At 47.1% G+C, this 17500-nt stretch overlaps 2 protein-coding genes across 2 annotated transcripts in view; one reads left to right on the plus strand and one right to left on the minus strand.

Moving 5' to 3' along the window:
• Positions 1-5135, plus strand: part of inppl1a (inositol polyphosphate phosphatase-like 1a) — a 23054-nt gene extending 17919 nt beyond the window's left edge. The window contains 11 exon segments of the mRNA XM_084466353.1: positions 6-105; position 107; positions 526-576; positions 579-609; positions 737-826; positions 906-1032; positions 1034-1246; positions 1288-1740; positions 1742-1816; positions 2520-2653; positions 2977-5135. Of these exon segments, the coding sequence (XP_084322479.1) occupies positions 6-105; position 107; positions 526-576; positions 579-609; positions 737-826; positions 906-1032; positions 1034-1246; positions 1288-1740; positions 1742-1816; positions 2520-2653; positions 2977-3070 (1369 nt within the window). The 3' untranslated portion in view covers positions 3071-5135.
• Positions 5136-11870: 6735 nt separating this feature from the next.
• phox2a (paired like homeobox 2A) lies at positions 11871-14535 on the minus strand (the record flags this gene model as incomplete). Its single annotated transcript, XM_084467312.1, has 3 exons — positions 11871-12377; positions 12614-12801; positions 14313-14535. 3 exons carry the CDS (start codon positions 14533-14535, stop codon positions 11871-11873), a joined length of 918 nt encoding a protein of 305 aa, XP_084323438.1.
• Between the last annotated feature and the right edge of the window lie 2965 nt (positions 14536-17500).

Raw genomic sequence — 17500 nt, forward strand, 5'->3', positions numbered from 1 at the left:
TTCCACACGTACCTATCCCACCGCGGCGAGGAGACGGGCAACATCCGCGGCTCCATGAGGGTTCGCGTGCCCTCCGAGAGGATGGGCACCCGGGAGAGGCTCTACGGGTAACAAGGCGGTCACGGACCATGTGACCCTGCGGAACGCACCGCCATTGGTCCATTTTTTCCCCCCCTGGAGTAAACCGTTAAATAAATGTGTATGAAGTTAGAGTGTATATGGGATGTAAGAGGTCCAGTGGTTAGGGGGTTTCTCTCCCAGTTGAAAGGTTCTGGGTCAAATATTTGACAGCTAACCTGCTCTCTGATAATATGATCTACAAAAAAGCTGTTATTCTCAGCCTCCTGCTGAGCAAAGGGACCGTTTTTGTCAAAGATGAGCTCCGTTCTGAGCTCCGTTCTGAGCTCCGTTCTGAGCTGGGGTCTGAGCTGTGTTCTGAACAGTGTTCTGAGCTGACCTCTGAGCTGGGCTCTGAGCTGGGCTCTGAGCTGGGCTCTGAGCGGTGTTCTTGTGCTCGTGTTTCAGAGTGGATCAGTGTGGATCAAGATGACGCCGGGGGACCCAAAGGCAAATCCACCTGCTGCCCCGCTCCGGACACGAATACGTCAAGTCTGTACACTCTCCTTTCATATTTCAATGAATATATCAATGCTTAACATGAAGGTTATACTCTCGCTGGGCCCAAGCCGTGCTCATGCTGATGATGTGCGCTGTGGGGCTGTGTGTTTGGAAGCAGGCCGTCACAGGGCCGCAAGCCTCTGGGGACAGAGCTGGGACGGGTCAGCGAGGAGGGGGAGAGGAACACCAAAGAGGAGGCCGCCACCAGGTACACACACGCACACACAGACACAGACACACACGCACGCACACGCACAGACTTGTAATGCTACTGCTGTGTGTCTTAGGTCGAAGCAGCCCGAGTCCCCAGACGACCCGTCGTCGTGCAAGAACAGCTACAACAACCCGGCCTACTACATCCTGGAGGGCGTCCCCAACCAGTCCGCAGCGGTGGCCATGTTGCCGGAGCTCCTCCCCGTCCCCCTCCCTCGCCAGCCCCCCGGCGGCCAAACCCTCCGCCCCCTCGGCGGTGCCCCGCGCCAAGGCCCGCCTCCGGCCCGCCTCCCGGGCCCCCCGGCCCCCGCAGCAGGGCCCCGGCGGGCCTCTCCGTCCGCACCATCAACGAGGAGCCGTGCCCGGAGGAGGAGGTGGGCGGCGGCAGCGGCGGGCAGCGGCGGCGGCGGCGGCGGCGGCGGCGGCGGGCGGCGGGTGGCGGCGGCGGCGGGCGGCGGCGGCGTGGCCCCGGGCGCCACCCAGGGCGCGCCTGGTGCCGGCCCGGTCGGGAGCTCTTTGAACCGCCCGCCCCCGGACTTCCCCCCGCCCCCGCTGCCCAAGGGAGCCCTGCCGATGGCTGTGGAGGGGCCCTTCGCCAAGCCCCGCCCCCACTTCCCAGACCTGGCCGAGGTGCGCATCGCCCCCGTGGCCTCGGCGCCGTTCGCCCTGGGGGAGGGCTACCCGAGAGGAGGAGGAGGCGGAGGAGGGGGAGGGGGAGGAGGAGGAGGAGGCGGAGGAGGGGGAGGAGGAGGAGGAGGAGGAGGAGGAGGAGGAGGAGGAGGGGCGCTGGACGACCAGTCCTGCTCGGTGCTGCAGATGGCCAAGACCATGAGCGAGAGCGAGTTCTCTGGACAGCCCCCCCGGGCCCCCTCGGCCCCGCCGCTAATGCGGGGGCCGGTCCTGGGGTTGGGGGATGGACGTGTGCCGCACCTTCCCCCCGAGACACCCCATCCCAGAGAGCATCGCCGAGGACATGCCCGAGGAGGTAAATGTAGCAGCTAGGGCTAGTCAGCCATAGCTGCTGTAGCAAACGCCCCCCGCTCTGTGGGAGAAAGACTGTGTATGATCGGTCCAACTGACTTTCGATGTGTACATTTGTGGAAGCTATGCAGACCTTTTTCAGACACAAAAAAGCACAGACAGAGAGATTTAAGACCCTTGTATTAGAGTCTTTTAGTTTCAAAATGTGTGGGAAACACTATTGATCGTGAATAACTTGGCAGCAGCTAATACACCTGGGCGGCCAGCCGAGGTAGAGTCTGTGGGGGAAACACTAAATAAGGTCTACTGGATTACTGATTATTAAATGACTGACTGGAAATGATGGGGTAAAGGAGATGACACCATTGACATGCAACTTCACAAAATGTAACAGAGCGTAACCGAAACTAAATCGAATGGTTTATCTGGGTTTGAACATTGTTGGGACCAATTAGAAAATGTTGGTACACAACTCCACAACTCTAACAAAATATATAACCTGGGTCAAGTCGTTTTTAGACTCATTTTAGATATACCTGCAAGACTGTCTAAAGCAGAATTATTCTGCGATCAATGTGCAGTTCCTGTCAAACACAGGATCGTATGCTTTCCGCAACAATTCCTGACATCCCCGCAAGGAAGACAACTACACCAGACTGGACAGCAGAGCGTCTCACTGACTGCGTTGTTCTCGGCGCCCTCTGCAGGCTCTGTGGGGCAGCAGCAGCTCGTCACTGTCGGTGGGGGAGTCCTCCGTGGGGGAGTGGCTCCAGAGGCTGGGCCTGGAGCGCTACGAGAAGGGCCTTCTGCACAACGGCTGGGACGACCTGGAGTTCCTCAGGTACACACGCTTAGAAAACCACCCGCCATTCAAAACGGAGGGGATTACACCCGTACACTATTGTACACTATTTGAGTCAACTGGCGGACGCTTTTATTCAAACTCAATAACAGTGAGTTCAGATGCACACAAGATGCATGTAGAGGTCAGGCCTAATGCACTACAAGTAGGCTGCAGACATGGGGGGGGGGTCGAACACGCTTGCAATGCACTTTTCTGTCCCAGGTACATATAGATACATATATAATATTGAATATTTTACTGAAGTGATGCAAAGTGAATTTCCATTTCTATAAATTAATGAAATGAAATAATTCCTCCAGTGACATCACCGAGGAGGACCTGGAGGAAGCCGGGGTCCTAGATCCCGCCCACAAGCACATCCTGCTGGAGAGCCTGAGGCAGCAGAACCAATGAGGGGAAGCCTCCTGCCAACGGGGGGGGGGCCCTCGTCTCATCTGGTAACGGCTAGGGCTCATGCTGGGGCAACATGAACCGGACCGAGAACCGGACTGTGTGTCAACGTATGCCAGGCAATTGCACTTCGTTTCTGTTTTGTTAAGTGGACACAAGCCCCTATCCGACAGGGGGGCGGGGCTACGAGGGACATGGGTTTTGGACCATTCACAGATGGCGAGAGGCTGCAAACTTGAATCTCACTACATCTTACCCGACCCGACCCCCTCTCTCTCTCTCTCTCTCTTCACCGCTCAGCCTGACCTGCTGGAGTCCTACCCGGTGTGCTGAGGCTTATCCTGGGAAACGTAGCCTACCTCCTGGGATACACGCGTTGGACATTCAAGACCTTCAACCTGAGCGCAGCCATGAGTGACGGGGGGTGTCATCAGGCCTCTGAGGGAGGAAAAAAACGAAATATTGTGCAACATTGAGTCTAAAACCTCCTGAGTTTAGGATGTCGAGGACTCATGCGCTGACTCCTGACTAATGAGCTGAGGGTGACCAGAGGCCTGGCCCGGCCCCCAGCCTCCCTGCTGGGCTCAGCCTCAGACTGGTCACGGTCCTGGTCGAGCCTGAGAAAGGGCCTCCCACACAGATAGAGCTACTGTAAACGATACCTTTTGATCCCGTTATTCAGATAGTGGAAATTAATGTCTGTTTTCTCTTTTTTATATTATTGATTCAGTGTCTCTGCATGTATTTATGGCCCAACGTATTTTTTGTTTTGTTTTGTTTCTGTTTTTTCAAGATAAAGGGATTATTATTGAGCAAGCAAACCAAACCATCACTGTGAGAGAAATTGTAGAAGCTGTTTTTATGTGCTGACCAATCTTCTTAAAGTCAAACACATTTCTTTTCACACACCAATAAGTTCCTCAGAAATCAAATAATTGTATTTGGCCAGAGAGGAATTATTAATCTTCTTTACAATTTAAAGATCAGTTTAATCTTGAATTGACTTATTATTATTATACTTGCTGTTGAGGTCCATGTTGTGGACCTTCAGGATGTTTAAGTCACCCTTTAACAGACATTGAATTTAAGTAACATGTATTTCAGAATTGATTACGCAAGTAAGGATATAAATGTTGTTGCAGTTGTTGGATTTCACCAACAGGTGGCGCCGCTATTCCAGAACCCGCCGCGATAGAGGTCAACGTGGAACTAGAGTGAAATTAACACACAACCAAATCAAGTTAACGAAAAGGATTTGTACTAAATACTTTGCTGTTGTTCGATATTTTGTTTTGTTTCACATGAATATGCGTTGCTAGTTCAAAGTCTTTCTTCAAGACTAAATATCCTGCCATAATTGCAATGAAACCAGAAGACTGAATCATAGGTTGTGTTTTCAAGGAACATAATCCATTACTACTAAAGGTTGTTTCATCACAATTCTGTGATACTTTGGGTATAATACACCCATAGTGTCAATAATTCTTACCTTCCTTCTGTTCTTTTTAAACCACACACAGAACCTATTACATTCATCAATCAAACCTTACTGAGGATAACTTTTGTTAGGTTCTTATTTGTTTGGAACACACATGTTTGACTTTCATTTTTAACCAATATTTTAACCAATATTGAGAAAGGTTTGTTTTCTTCAACTTGACATCCATTTGTTCTGGCCATCCTCTGTAGCAATATGCTGTTGTTTTGTGATTGCAATGTTTTGTTAAGTGCCTGTGTGTCATTGCATCTTAAGTTGCCATATAGAGAATATTTTTCCAATTGCTGTGTGTGTGTGTGTGTGTGTGTGTGTGTGTGTGTGTGTGTGTGTGTGTGTGTGTGTGTGTGTGTGTGTGTGTGTGTGTGTGTGTGTGTGTGTGTGTGTCTTCTGTGTCTGTGTGTTCTCTGTTCTTTCCATCCATTTTCTACACTGAACTGTTATATCTCCTTGCTTGTATTCTAGTTGTTTTAACTTAATGAAAGTGACTTTTATGTGACGTTATTTTTTTCCCAAATAAAACCTAATGTTTGCTTCATTTAAACATTACTTAAATCTATTTGAAGGTCTATTTTAAATTATTTGATGCATTCCCTGTGTCTATTTTTTTGTTATTTTTCTTTTTCTTTAAAAAAAACCTTTTTAATTGTTAAAACATTGGGCCTATTGGCTATCTTTAATAAATAACAATGCCCATTTCTCCAGGATTGCATGTGTTGTAGGCCTATAGTGGATTCTTATGGAGGTGGTAGCCTCGAATGTCGTCAGTCTGGTTATACACTAAACCACTACAAACCCCATCACCCCACACACAGCCCATTTTAAAGAAGTTGCTTTCCTCACATGATGGCTCGCCCTACATAGTAATGGCGCACCTACGCTTCAGCCTCAAATCTAAATGGGTTGGGCTGAAACCCGTAGGTGTGTTTTGGGCGTAACATGCAATAAACCAATGAGAGTGGCATCTCCCATCCCCTTTAAGAGCCAGCGCATTTTGACTTGACGAGTTGATTTTTGACAGCGCGTTTGCAGTCTCCGCTGAGACATGCATGACCACATGAATTTCAAACTTCAAAATAATAGGCATAATTAACACATGGAATAGTGTTTTCTTCTCCAACTTCAGAAACACTGATTCGTCATGTAAATTGCGGCAAAGACAACTTAAAACATATGCGGACGCGGTCCTCGATGGCCGCAACTGTGGGTCTATTTAATGATATGCGGCGATACATTAACAAACATCGTTTGTTACCAGTATTGTATACATTATCGTTGTCGACTTGTGTTCATAATATGCATGTGTCCCCCTGTTAATATACATCGCCATGGACTGCATTATGCGTTACGTGTTTAATTTGCGCGCACCAAGCATCACCCGCATTCATTCATTCTTTTAAACACTCACTCGCGGTAAAACTATGTTTTCTCACGATCAAATTCAAACTCATCAATCCTAAAAGTAATGGGCTTGTACACGATGTCTGGGTCAAGAACATATGTGCTTGCTGTACGGTGTTCAGATGCATTGATTAAAAAAAAAAGATATATATATATATATATATATATATATATATATATATATCAGTGGCGCAATTGCATTGGCGCATTTTTTAGATCACTAAAATAGCACCAATTATCATTTGCGCCGGAACACGCCCCTGCTTTTTGCCGACACGCCTCTCCAGGCGCAAGTGTAGTGGTGCCTGGTTGCTGCGGGGGAAAATCAGCTTTGCGCCGGGTGCAAGCTAGCAACGACACATGCGTCGGTGTAGAAAGTCAATTGCACCGGGCGCAAGATAGGGCCCTTCTTCTGTTTGGCGCACATGGCTAATTTGCATACGCGCACAGTACTGGCTGGCTCCGCTTGGCAAAAAATAGAACATATTTGTGAATAAATATTTAAAATTCTGAATACTGGACATGGTGAGCTTAAACACATTTAAATGACCATTAGTGACAATAATATATATATATATATATTTTTTTTTTTTTTTTGACGAAATTTGAGACCCCCTTCAAATTTTGCTTTTGAGGCTTTCAGGGGGTCTCATGGGTTAATCGGGGGGGGCAGCCCCCCCGGACCCCCACGTATTTCGCACACTGGTCAAGACCAATCACAGCTCGAGTGCCACCGGACTTGTGATTGGCCAGCCCAAACTGTTAGGGTCTTCCTTCAGACAGACAGCTGACGAGAATCACAAGACAAAATGGAACTCAAGGATATTTGAAGTCCAACCATGAGGAATAAATGGCATTTATTCTGCAGAACAGAGCAGCAACCTTCTGCAGAAGCTGGCTCTACAGGATTCCTCAAAGAACGTGTTGTGTGTCTTCAGGGCTCCAATGCTGCTGAAAGTTCCCTCCACAGTACACATGGACGCCAACATCTCTAGGGTGGACGCATGGGAGACCGAAAAAAGAGTGAAGTAAAGGACATCCCTGCAGTTGACTTAGTCGCAGACACCCCAGAGTTACATTGATATCAAGGTTATGGATGGGAGAGGCCTTCCACCTGGACCATGTATCCAAAACCACTAAGTGATGTCAGCCAGACATGCAGAGATACCTGCTTCTACCTTGATTTCAGGCCATTAAAAACAAAATTAGTTGTGTGTCATCTTCATAGCTGTTGTAGGAAAGGCCATGTGATTGAATGACCCAGTGACTTGGTGTACAGAGAGAAGAGGATAGGACCCAGGACAGAACCCTGGGGGACCCCAGTAGTGAGACAACAAGGATCGGACACAGATCATTCACAGGTTACCCTGTGTATCCAATCCATGAGGTAGGATGTGGGACAGGAAGAGGGCAGAGCTCCCAGTTGTTGGAGGTCGCAGAGGAGGAGCCGGTGGTTCACTGTGTCAGGCTGCTGAGAGGTCCTGCAGAATGACAGAGGATGAGAGAAGTTAAGTGGCCTGCCCTGAATCCAGACTGGTGAGGGTCCAGAAGGTTGTTCTGGTGAAGGTAAGCAGTGAGTTTGGAAAAGAGGGCTGAGAATACATTCTCGCGGGTTAACCGCTGCTTCATGTTGAATTCTGTGCTCAAGGGTGTTTCTAGGCATAGGCGGTCACCTGGAGTGCCACCTGCAAGGAGGGCGCCTGCCCCCGTATATATTTGAATTATTGAATTCAATTCAGTTCAACCAAATGTTGCATTTGCTGCACTCCAAGCAGTTGCCAATTCCGAATAATCCATCTATTATCTGTGAGATGAAGACGAAAGACGGTGGGCGAGGGGCTGGGGGTGGCGGTCAGCGCAGCAGTCAGCAGTTCATTCTGTGAAATGTTCTGCATGTCTGTCCTGACCTGGAGCCTATACCGGGATGCAGTTTAGGAAAAATAGGCATTTTTTTATACCCCTGCTGTTGTATAATAGTAAAATTGAAAAGGTTTATTTCCTTAGAAGATTGAGGGGGCGGGGGAGATCTCACCTAGGGTGGCAAAATGGACCTAACGCTGCAGCCGGTGCATTGCTGTATTCGATTTGCCTCTAGTTGGACCTTTGTAAAGGCCACTGTCAGTTGACCGTGTTGACTGGTTTGTGGGAAGGTTTTGGATTTAATTTTTTTTGGGTGAGTTTTGAGCCTTTAGTTTGGTAGATTGGTTTGGGTGAGCATTATAGTTCGCTGCTTTGCTGTCTACTTTGCATTTACAGTAATATATTGACCATTCATTGATTTTGTAATGAGTCTGGTTTCCCTGAATGCAACAGAACCATCTTACCTGAAGTGGCTCATTCTGGCCTTGAGTTATTATTTCTAACATATCCTTTTTTAAATAAGTGTAATGGGTACTTTGTTTGTTGCTATGCAGGAGATCTCTCCCTGACTGTGTGTGGAGATGGCTGGTTTAACCTGTGTACACTGTGTAACAGGTGTGCAGCCTCACCCAGCCCAGAGTCCAATAAGACTTGTGCAACTAGCGACTTGTGGAACTTAAGGGACACAGCTTGCAGCAAACCTGTAACATTAACCACCCTCTTAACCTTTCCCCCTCAACTTGACCACATCCTAATCCTGACTTAATACCTAAACATAACCATCTCTACTTATACCTAACCTTAAATCAATACATTTATTTACCTATATTTAACCTTATATCTAAACATAACCATCTCTAACCTTACACCTAACCTTAACTTAATACATTTATTGAACTATATTTAACCTTATATCTAAACATAACCATCAGTAACCAAATATCAAAACTTAACAATAACCTACCAACACTCTAGCCCTAAACTTTACTATATACTTAAAGTGGAACTTTAACAAACTAGCTAAACCAAATGTCCCTTAATCTTTCCCTCTTAGAGGTCTGTGTTGGCCTGCTTTCAATGGTTGTTTAAAGAACAGCTGGCAGGTCGGCACCCCCATTTCATTGAAGGTATTTGTATTAAATTCAGTCAAAATAGAAATGGAAAAAATATATATTGTCGACTATAGCAAGATGTCACAAAATAATCAGATCATTGAGCAGTCTGAGTAGTGCTTCCATAATGTACATTTATTAGAATATGTAGGGTAGTGCTATATCTTCTCATTCACTAGAGCTCTCATCACTTCATCATTGAATGGAAATACTGGACATAAAGACAGGCGCTCGAATGAAATACATTTTTAGATCAACGTGGGGAAGAAAAAAATCTACCTATTTATATTACTAATTACAGGATTACCTTTCAAGTAACAAGGGGTCTGTGTAGCTGTTCAAAAAAGATCTGCATGTTGGTCAAAATAAAATATTAATAAATACACTAGTTTGCATTTTAAGTACATATGCGGCTTTCCCTTCAACATATCAAATTTCAGACCTGTCCCGATGACGACCAATAAAAGAAGAAACTAACGCAAGGCAACATTAACTACAAACAATTGCTCTTTTGATGGAGGACCGGCAACAGCAATACAAGGGAGCGTGGAACTATTGTCTGTTATCCTGTGTGAAGACTTCACATTAGTGAAGATGCCAAGGAACGTCATTGTTTTTGACATACTGCCCATGTGTCAGTTGTTTGTGAAGAGAAAAATAGACGATGATTGTTGGGTATTTGCACAAAATCTGTGTGTGTGCCAGGGGCTGCAAAGAAAATACAAAACATTATAATCCATGTGCCACCAAATTGAAACAGACAATGAAGTAATTGCAAACATATCATGAAATGCTATTTAAAGAACAGCAATCAAATAGAGATATTATGTTTCAATGGTTTTTTTTGGAAGATAAAACACCTAAACCAAAATAAAGCAAAGCCTCATAAGAGACTGGTCTGAAACTACTCTGAGGGCAAGATAGTCAAGCTGGGTTACCAGCCTTCTGTACAAGTCCTGTTAGGCTGTCAGGAATGTGCAGCTCTGTCTGCAACTGGGACAACTAGAGCTACCATTCCGTAATCTAAAGGTAAAAATGCAAGGTGGCTGACAATGGATTTAGTTTTGAAAACTGTGTGTCTGTGTTTGTGTGTTTGTGTGTGTGCGTGTGTAGATATGTATGTGTGTGTGTGTGTGTGTGTGTGTGTGTGTGTGCATGTTTCATGCATGTGTGTGTGTGTTTGTGTGTGTGTTATTCGTACATACTTCAACAGTTTTGATTAAAGTGCCCGCGAGAGATGGGTGGGAGGGACAGAGGGTGTGAGAGACCCATTAGGGATTGGGAAGAGAGATGATGAGGGAACAAGAGGGATAAGGCAGGGAGGGGGGGAGAGGAGGGGGGGGGGGGCGAGAGAGAAAGGGAAGGAATGGAAGTGATGGGACAAGAGAGGATGAGAATGAGAGAGGAAAGGAGATTGACAGAGAGAGAGAGTGAGTGTGTTTGCTTTGAGGGGGGCGGGGGGGTGACTTGGCCTTGATACAGTAAAGACGGGGCGGATGGGAAGAAGACAGAGAGAAAGGAGGAAGAGGGGTCCGGTGAGGGAGGAGTGTTTCCTGAACCTAATTGGATTTAGGAGTGGCCGTGTTTTGCCCGAGACAGGGTTTAGGGTACCCTGGTGGGGGTGGTTGGTGGTGGGGGGGGGGGGTCTCCTCCTGGGGTGTCTCCCAGGGGCTTAGAGGAAGTGGTGTTCTGCTCGCAACAGTATGCCTTTTGTCTCCTGATGGGGGTGGGCTTGTGTTTAGCTAGCTGCTTTACACTCGGAGCTCACTGCCATTCTCAGCTACTGTCACTCGGAATTGGTGGGGAGGGGTCTGTGTGTGTGTGTGTGTGTGTGTGTGTGTGTGTGTGTGTGTGTGTGTGTGTGTGTGTGTGTGTGTGTGTGTGTGTGTGTGTGCGTGCGTGCGTGTGTGTGTGTGCGTGCATGTGTGTGTGTGTGTGTGTGTGTGTGTGTGTGTGTGCGTGCGTGCGTGCATGTGTGTGTGTGTGTGTGTGTGTGTGTGTGTGCGTGTGTGTGTGACATGTTCTTAGTGTGCTTTCTCCACACGGCAAACCATTCAACATCTTGATGTGGTAGAGAGACAGAGAGCGCACGTGCGTGCGAGAGAGAGAGAGCCCGACAGCAGAGTGTAGGAGCGCGGTTGTGTCTGCGCGCGTCATGTACACACATGTACGCATATCACCTTCAGAGTGAATCGAGGTGTGCATGTCCCAGGGCAGGATGCATATCCTTTAACACACACACACACACACACACCTCATGAGAGCTTTTTGTGGGGGTTGCGTCAAGGGGCCTGTACAGCAATTCTTTATACATTTTAAATAGAGTGGACCGCTCAGAGTCTCTTCAACCTATCATCTCTTCTTCTTCTTCAGAGGTCGAACCATCGATATTCATATTAGACATAATTAGACATAATAACATATTGGTATTATTCAGTCTTCTGTGAGAAACTTCTGAGTTTTCTGTTTCCATCACAAGAGGGGGAAGGGAGGGGTGGTGGGGGGGGGGGGCATGTGTCCACTATAACTGGAGGGGTGGGGGGTCTGGGGGTGGTGCAGGACACGTGCACTGCATGGATAGAGAATTGTCGATCCCGATGTTAAGGCAACGGCAATCAAACTCGTCACCAATCTGTGATTTTTCTTCTATCTCTGGGTCTCTGCAAGAATGTCACAGCCTGTTGTTGCCGTTGTTGTTATTGTTGTTGTTGTTGTTGTGGATCTGTCACTGCAGGAGGCAGACACCAGCGATGTTGCTGAAACACAGCAGTGTCTAAACCGTGGATTCAGGGGAGTCCTGTTGTAAGTGGGTGTCGCCCGTACACCCGACCCTAACCCCGATCCACAAAACCTATACAAAATCATGTTCCCCGACCGACCGACCGACCGGCCGCAGAGCGTGGCCCCGCGGCCCCTACGCGTGTCTCTGTGTGCTTCAGAACAGGTTCGTCTTGAGGGACGGGTTGGGTTTTCTGTGGAAGGAGGACAGCACGCCGGCGAAGGGCCCGGTCATGCTGTCCGCCGGCTGCCAGGCCTTCAGAATCTCCTGCGTCTGGACGGCGGGCTGGGCCATGGCCGGGTTGGAGGGCCCCAGGCTGGGCCAGCTGGGGGCCTTCAGCCCCTGGAGCACCGGGGAGCTGGACGTGTTGGCGTAGCCGCTGTTGGGCGGCACGGGGCTGGGGCTCAGGCTGGCGGGGCTGCCCATATTCCCATTGGCCGAGCCCGGCAGGGAGGCGGTGCTGTCGGGCGTGGGGCTGCAGGTGGACTCCTTGGACTCGTCGTCGTCCGAGGACGAGCGGTGGTCGCCGGGCTTCTTGCCGGCGGAGCCGCTGCTGCTGCTGGTGGAGCTGCCGGCGCTGCCCCCCGAGCTGTTGGCGTTGGACTTGGCGTTGGCCGCGCGCTCCTGCTTGCGGAACTTGGCGCGTCTGTTCTGGAACCAGACCTGACACACAGATAACAAGAGAGATGAGGGATTGACGAAGACGTTTCAAGAGCATGAAGCACATTAAATAATGTCAGTCTGTTTTTTTTTTTATTGGGGATTGTGTTTCATCACGTGGTGGGATTTATTTGGTTTAATTACAATGGTGGGATTTAATTGATTTGTACAGCATAACATTTCCATAGGCCTGACTATTGTGTTGTTGTAGTGTTCTGAATCTGCCTTTAAACTCTTACCTGCACGCGGGCCTCTGTGAGGTCGATCTTCAGCGCCAGTTCCTCGCGCGTGTAGATATCTGGGTAGTGGGTTTCCGCGAACACGCGCTCGAGCTCCTTCAACTGCGAGCTCGTGAAGGTCGTTCTGATGCGCCGCTGCTTCCGCTTCTCGTTCAGGCCGGAAGGGTCCGAAAAGAATTTGTAGGGAACTAAAGAAAATGAAACGTCAAGAAGGGGAAACGTTAATGACTTCACTTCGTTAAGATACCATCCTGCGCTTAGTTGGTAGCGGGAAATAAATACCGGTGTGGTATGTGAGGAGAAATGTGGTTGATATTAATCCATAACAATGTTTGGACATATTCAATCATATTTAAATTTGTTAAATTAAATATATAAGAATAGGTCGACTTAAAAAAAAAAAAAAGACGAATAAAATGACACGGTAAATACAGGCTTATATGGTTAGGCCTAATTTAATAGCATTAATGATGGCATAACAGACCCATAGAAACAATTGAAGAATGTACAAAACTATAGATTTACAAGTTAGCCTACTCCTGACTGTAACGAAACTATCACTTAATAATCTGTTAATGATCGACACATCTTTCCCAGCGACATGCCTCCTAGAATGTGCGCGGACGGATATTATTAAATATGGTTTGTCTGAATGTTTAAATGTTCTGGTGAGGTTTATGTGGAAAATAAACAGGTGCAAGGAAAGAAAAACCGCAAATCGACATTAAATATGATGCGTATATTATCGTGGATGTTAGTTGTGATGAGCGCCATCCCCAACCACCCCAGTCCCGATATGAAATATTTTTCATTTATACGGCTGATGTTGTTTTTGCTTAGAGAGAATAATATCTCATAGTTAATCTAAATGAATGTATTTATGTTTTTTGTATATTTGGAAGTTGGGACGAGGGGAACACCGTTAATGGCCAAATACACGGACAGGCGGGTCCGACCAGTGGGTTTGTTGGCGCGGCAACATGATGCGTAATTATTCAACAATGTTGTGACGTTGGCTACATTTTTATTAGCCTTTATTCGAATTCGTTGTTTCGAATGGACACAGATTAGCCTGCAGGCTAATCTGTGTCCATTGCCTCCGAACAAGGAGGAATTAATGCAATATTGATAATATGACCCAATATATTATTGATAATATATTGGGTCAGTATAAGATTATGTACGCCTTTTGGTTTGGTTAGTAATGTTTGTAATTTTGTAATGTTTTTCGGTTCATAATCAATTCGATTAACTTAAACGACTTATAGGCTACAGGCCTGCATGAATTCAATTAACAAAATCAACAGTGAAAAGCAGCCTTATTGTATGTCTGCATTTTTTGTCATTCGAAATTATATTAGTCCACCAACTTTCAATTATATGATTAAGGAAGGGATAAGGAAGGGGAACTCAACATTAGTTCAATGTTGAGTTCCCCTTTCTTATCCCTTCCTTAATCATATAATTGAAAGTTGGTGGACTAATATAAACCAAAAGGCCTACATAATCTTATACTGACCCAATATATTATCAATATTGCATTAATTCGCAATCAAAGAAAATAAACGGACAATGCAAAAAATCGTTACTTCACCGTTTTACCAACAATTTCTCACGACTCAGATTGTGCTTAAAGTGACAACACATTTAAACCCAAAGAAGCCCGAACCATAACGGCACCGAACGGAACACATCGTACCTGTGGAGTAAGGGGTGGGCTGGTGCTCACGCAGGGCCCCCAGGGTGCAGCTGGCCGTGCTGAGCGGGGTGCAGCCCGGGTTGGAGAAGGGCCCGCTCCGGATGGGGTTGTACTGGAACGAGCTGGCCTGGCTGCACGAGCTGAAGTCCGCATAGGCCGACGCCTCCATCGCGGCCATGCACGAATCGTAGGAGTTCAGGTACGAGTAATCCATCTTATACATCGAAGGTCAGCGAGTGACACCCACGACTATTTCAAACCAGACGTGCACGATTTGAGAATTAAAAACGGAAAGATTCGGCTCGGAAACGAACAGTGTTGGTATTTTGGGGGATATGGCGTTGTCTTTGAACGCTGGTCGGAATGTCTCTATTTCCAGCAAGGTCTCCTGCTACTGCGCTCTCCTCAGCTCGACTCGGTCCTCCGTCCCCTCGGATTTCTTCTCCTTGTCTTCTCTGAGGCGCAGTGGTTCTTCCTTAAGCTTGATACAATTATCCAGAAAATGCCCCCCCTCCTGTTTCAGTGCTAAGCGTCTTGCTTATGGGTTGTTATTCTCATGCTTTCTCCTCGTCCAGGTTATTCTCTCTGTGCGTCTGTGTGCGTCTGTGTGTGTGTGTGTGTGTGTGTGTGTGTGTGTGTCCGTGTCTCTCCTGCTCCTGTTTGACAGCGCACTGTGCTGCTGCCCCGCGCGGCGCTTATAATAAACTTTGGTAGAGCGCGAGACAATAGCGAGGCGGTGGTCTTTTTCCATGACAATGCCTCGAGAGTCTATTGGGGGGGCACAGCCAGTGATCGCTGACACGGACGGCCCCCTTGCAACGCGCGCACCACTGCGCATGCGTGGTGAGGCTGGGAGCCTGGGTCGCCATGATGCAAGCGCAGGTACAGCCTATAGCTCGTGCGGGCCGATGACTTGAGATACCTTGAGGTGTTTTGTATATAGGCTTATTATTTCCCCCGCATGTTATTTGTGGGGCTATAGGTATAACCCTTTAAACGTGTAGATTATTATTATAATTAGATGTCGCAGGGGTGTAGCCAATTAAGTGATGCTCGACTGCATGACATCCACTGTCGCTCCAGAATAACAAAGTTATAACGTGGATTTAATTGTAGGCCTGTTTAATTGCTGTTTATATGGTTTGGTTTGACTTAAATGTATTTATTTGAAGATCAAACGTGACAGGATGTTTTCACAAATAGCACCACGTCCAAACGGGTCGGTTAAACGCGCCGTAAACCACAGAGACGCGTTCATGTGAGGTGGGTTCTGGCTCCCGGTAGGATTCCTGAGATTAAAAGCTTGATTTGTTGATTCCTATCTATTTTACGAAGATGTCACCCAAGTGAGCGTCAGTTTGATGTAAGACCAGGGAGAGGGGACTGCGGGCTGCGAGGAGCACCTCGGACAAGTGGCGACTGCGACCGACTAACCATAAATGCATTGACGCCCCATCAATTGGTTTAAGTTTATTGTGCAGTGTCACACGATGTGATAAGTCATATTCCACACGGCCCACAAAACACTCAGGGCTTGAAAAACACGCAGGGGCGAGCAGGGCATTTATAGGGAGCCCATCATTGCTCAAGTCTCCAGTTGGGGTATTTAGCTTCATAGTGGCTCGGCTGGATATTCGATCTTGGACCCGTTTTTATGGAATTAAAATGCTTTTTGTTACCGAATAAATCCCACTAAATAATGTAATCCGCAAAATAAAATTATCGTGTATACGCACAAACGGTAAATTGATTACGTTTGTAAGGCCTTACCACATGTGCGTGCGCGCGCGCGCGGGTGTGTGTGCGTGTGTATGTGTGTGCACGTGCGAATGAACAATACATTAATGGGGTTTAAAATGTGCACTCTTGGCTCGGACACCCCAGTGGCTCTACGCGCCTTAATACCATTACGCCACCGCACGGACTCACGCGCGAGCGCCGCTTCGCCGCCACGAGGATCCGCAGCCCTTAAATGTTTGTGGCAGTTGAATAAAAACAACTGTTATCGATCAAATTAAAATTGTAGGCTTGTTTTAATAATTACTGCGTTTGGCCCGATTTGTTGCTAAGCCTTTTTTTTCTCATTGAATTATACTATATTATTATGGATCATGTTATTTATCATTCATATTCGATCATGTTTATATTAAGTGCGTGTTTATGCTTTAGCTCAAAATTGAATCAGAAGATGAGCCAAATTATAGCAATTCTAATTCAATTTGTGTGTAATACGTTTCTTCACGCTGCAACAATTCCCTATTGGTAAGATATAAATAATTTGCCAATCATAATTCCGATATGATCCCGTGCCTCGCGCAGGCTTCAGCCAAGGCCCGCATTCGAGTCGCTCCTGCGTGTTGGGGATTCTTTGGGAATGCACGTGAGATCAAACTCAAATGTTTCCTGGTCCTGCTCACCGTTCCCTTCATACAATAAGCATATCTGAAAGCTGCACCGTCTGTTGGATAGCACGTCCCGTCTGCTCGGGTTCAGAGGTGAGTTTACCAAAAAAGTTAAACAGTTTCAAAGTTAAACTGCCCGGTCCTTGTTTTCTGCTTCCCAAAAGAGCAGCAGCGACCCCAACCCTCTTCGCTGGTGACTTAATCCCTTCAAAGGGTGGTCGTCTTCGCCCCCAAGCCCCTAATCCGTCCTCCGACGCTGGGGGACCATAGTGGAGGGTTTAACTTTGGACTTTTGAATTCATGGGCGATTTAACGGAAACAGTAACGAAGATCATTTAGATTCATGACGTCTGAGTCAACAGCACGAGGGACAATGGTCACAAGAGGATCCTCGAGATCCCTAAGAGCGGCCCTATGATAGATCAAACCCTATGAGGGATCAGGCCCGAGGTTTCGGGGTTTGGAGAAGATGTGAACCTCACGAGGAGATTGGAACCACATCTTACAACTGCATAGAACGTATGAGCGTCAAGTTTAACCCTAGTGGTATTTAAGCCCAGCTGTTTATCGACCTTACATCCTGAAAACAGCGCCATGTTTTCGGATGATTATTGTTAAATTTAGGACCTATACTTACTATTGTCTCGGTAAGATATAAACTGACTTAGCCTATGTGAAAACGGAGAAACAATGAATTGCCCTTTTTGCCATTGTATCAGAAAGCATCTAATTTCAAAGAACGAGGAGCTATGATAAAATAATTGAATTCCCTGGAATCACCTTCTG

Source organism: Micromesistius poutassou, assembly GCF_964030765.1.
Source record: "Micromesistius poutassou genome assembly, chromosome: 4".
NCBI classification, from domain to species: domain Eukaryota; kingdom Metazoa; phylum Chordata; class Actinopteri; order Gadiformes; family Gadidae; genus Micromesistius; species Micromesistius poutassou.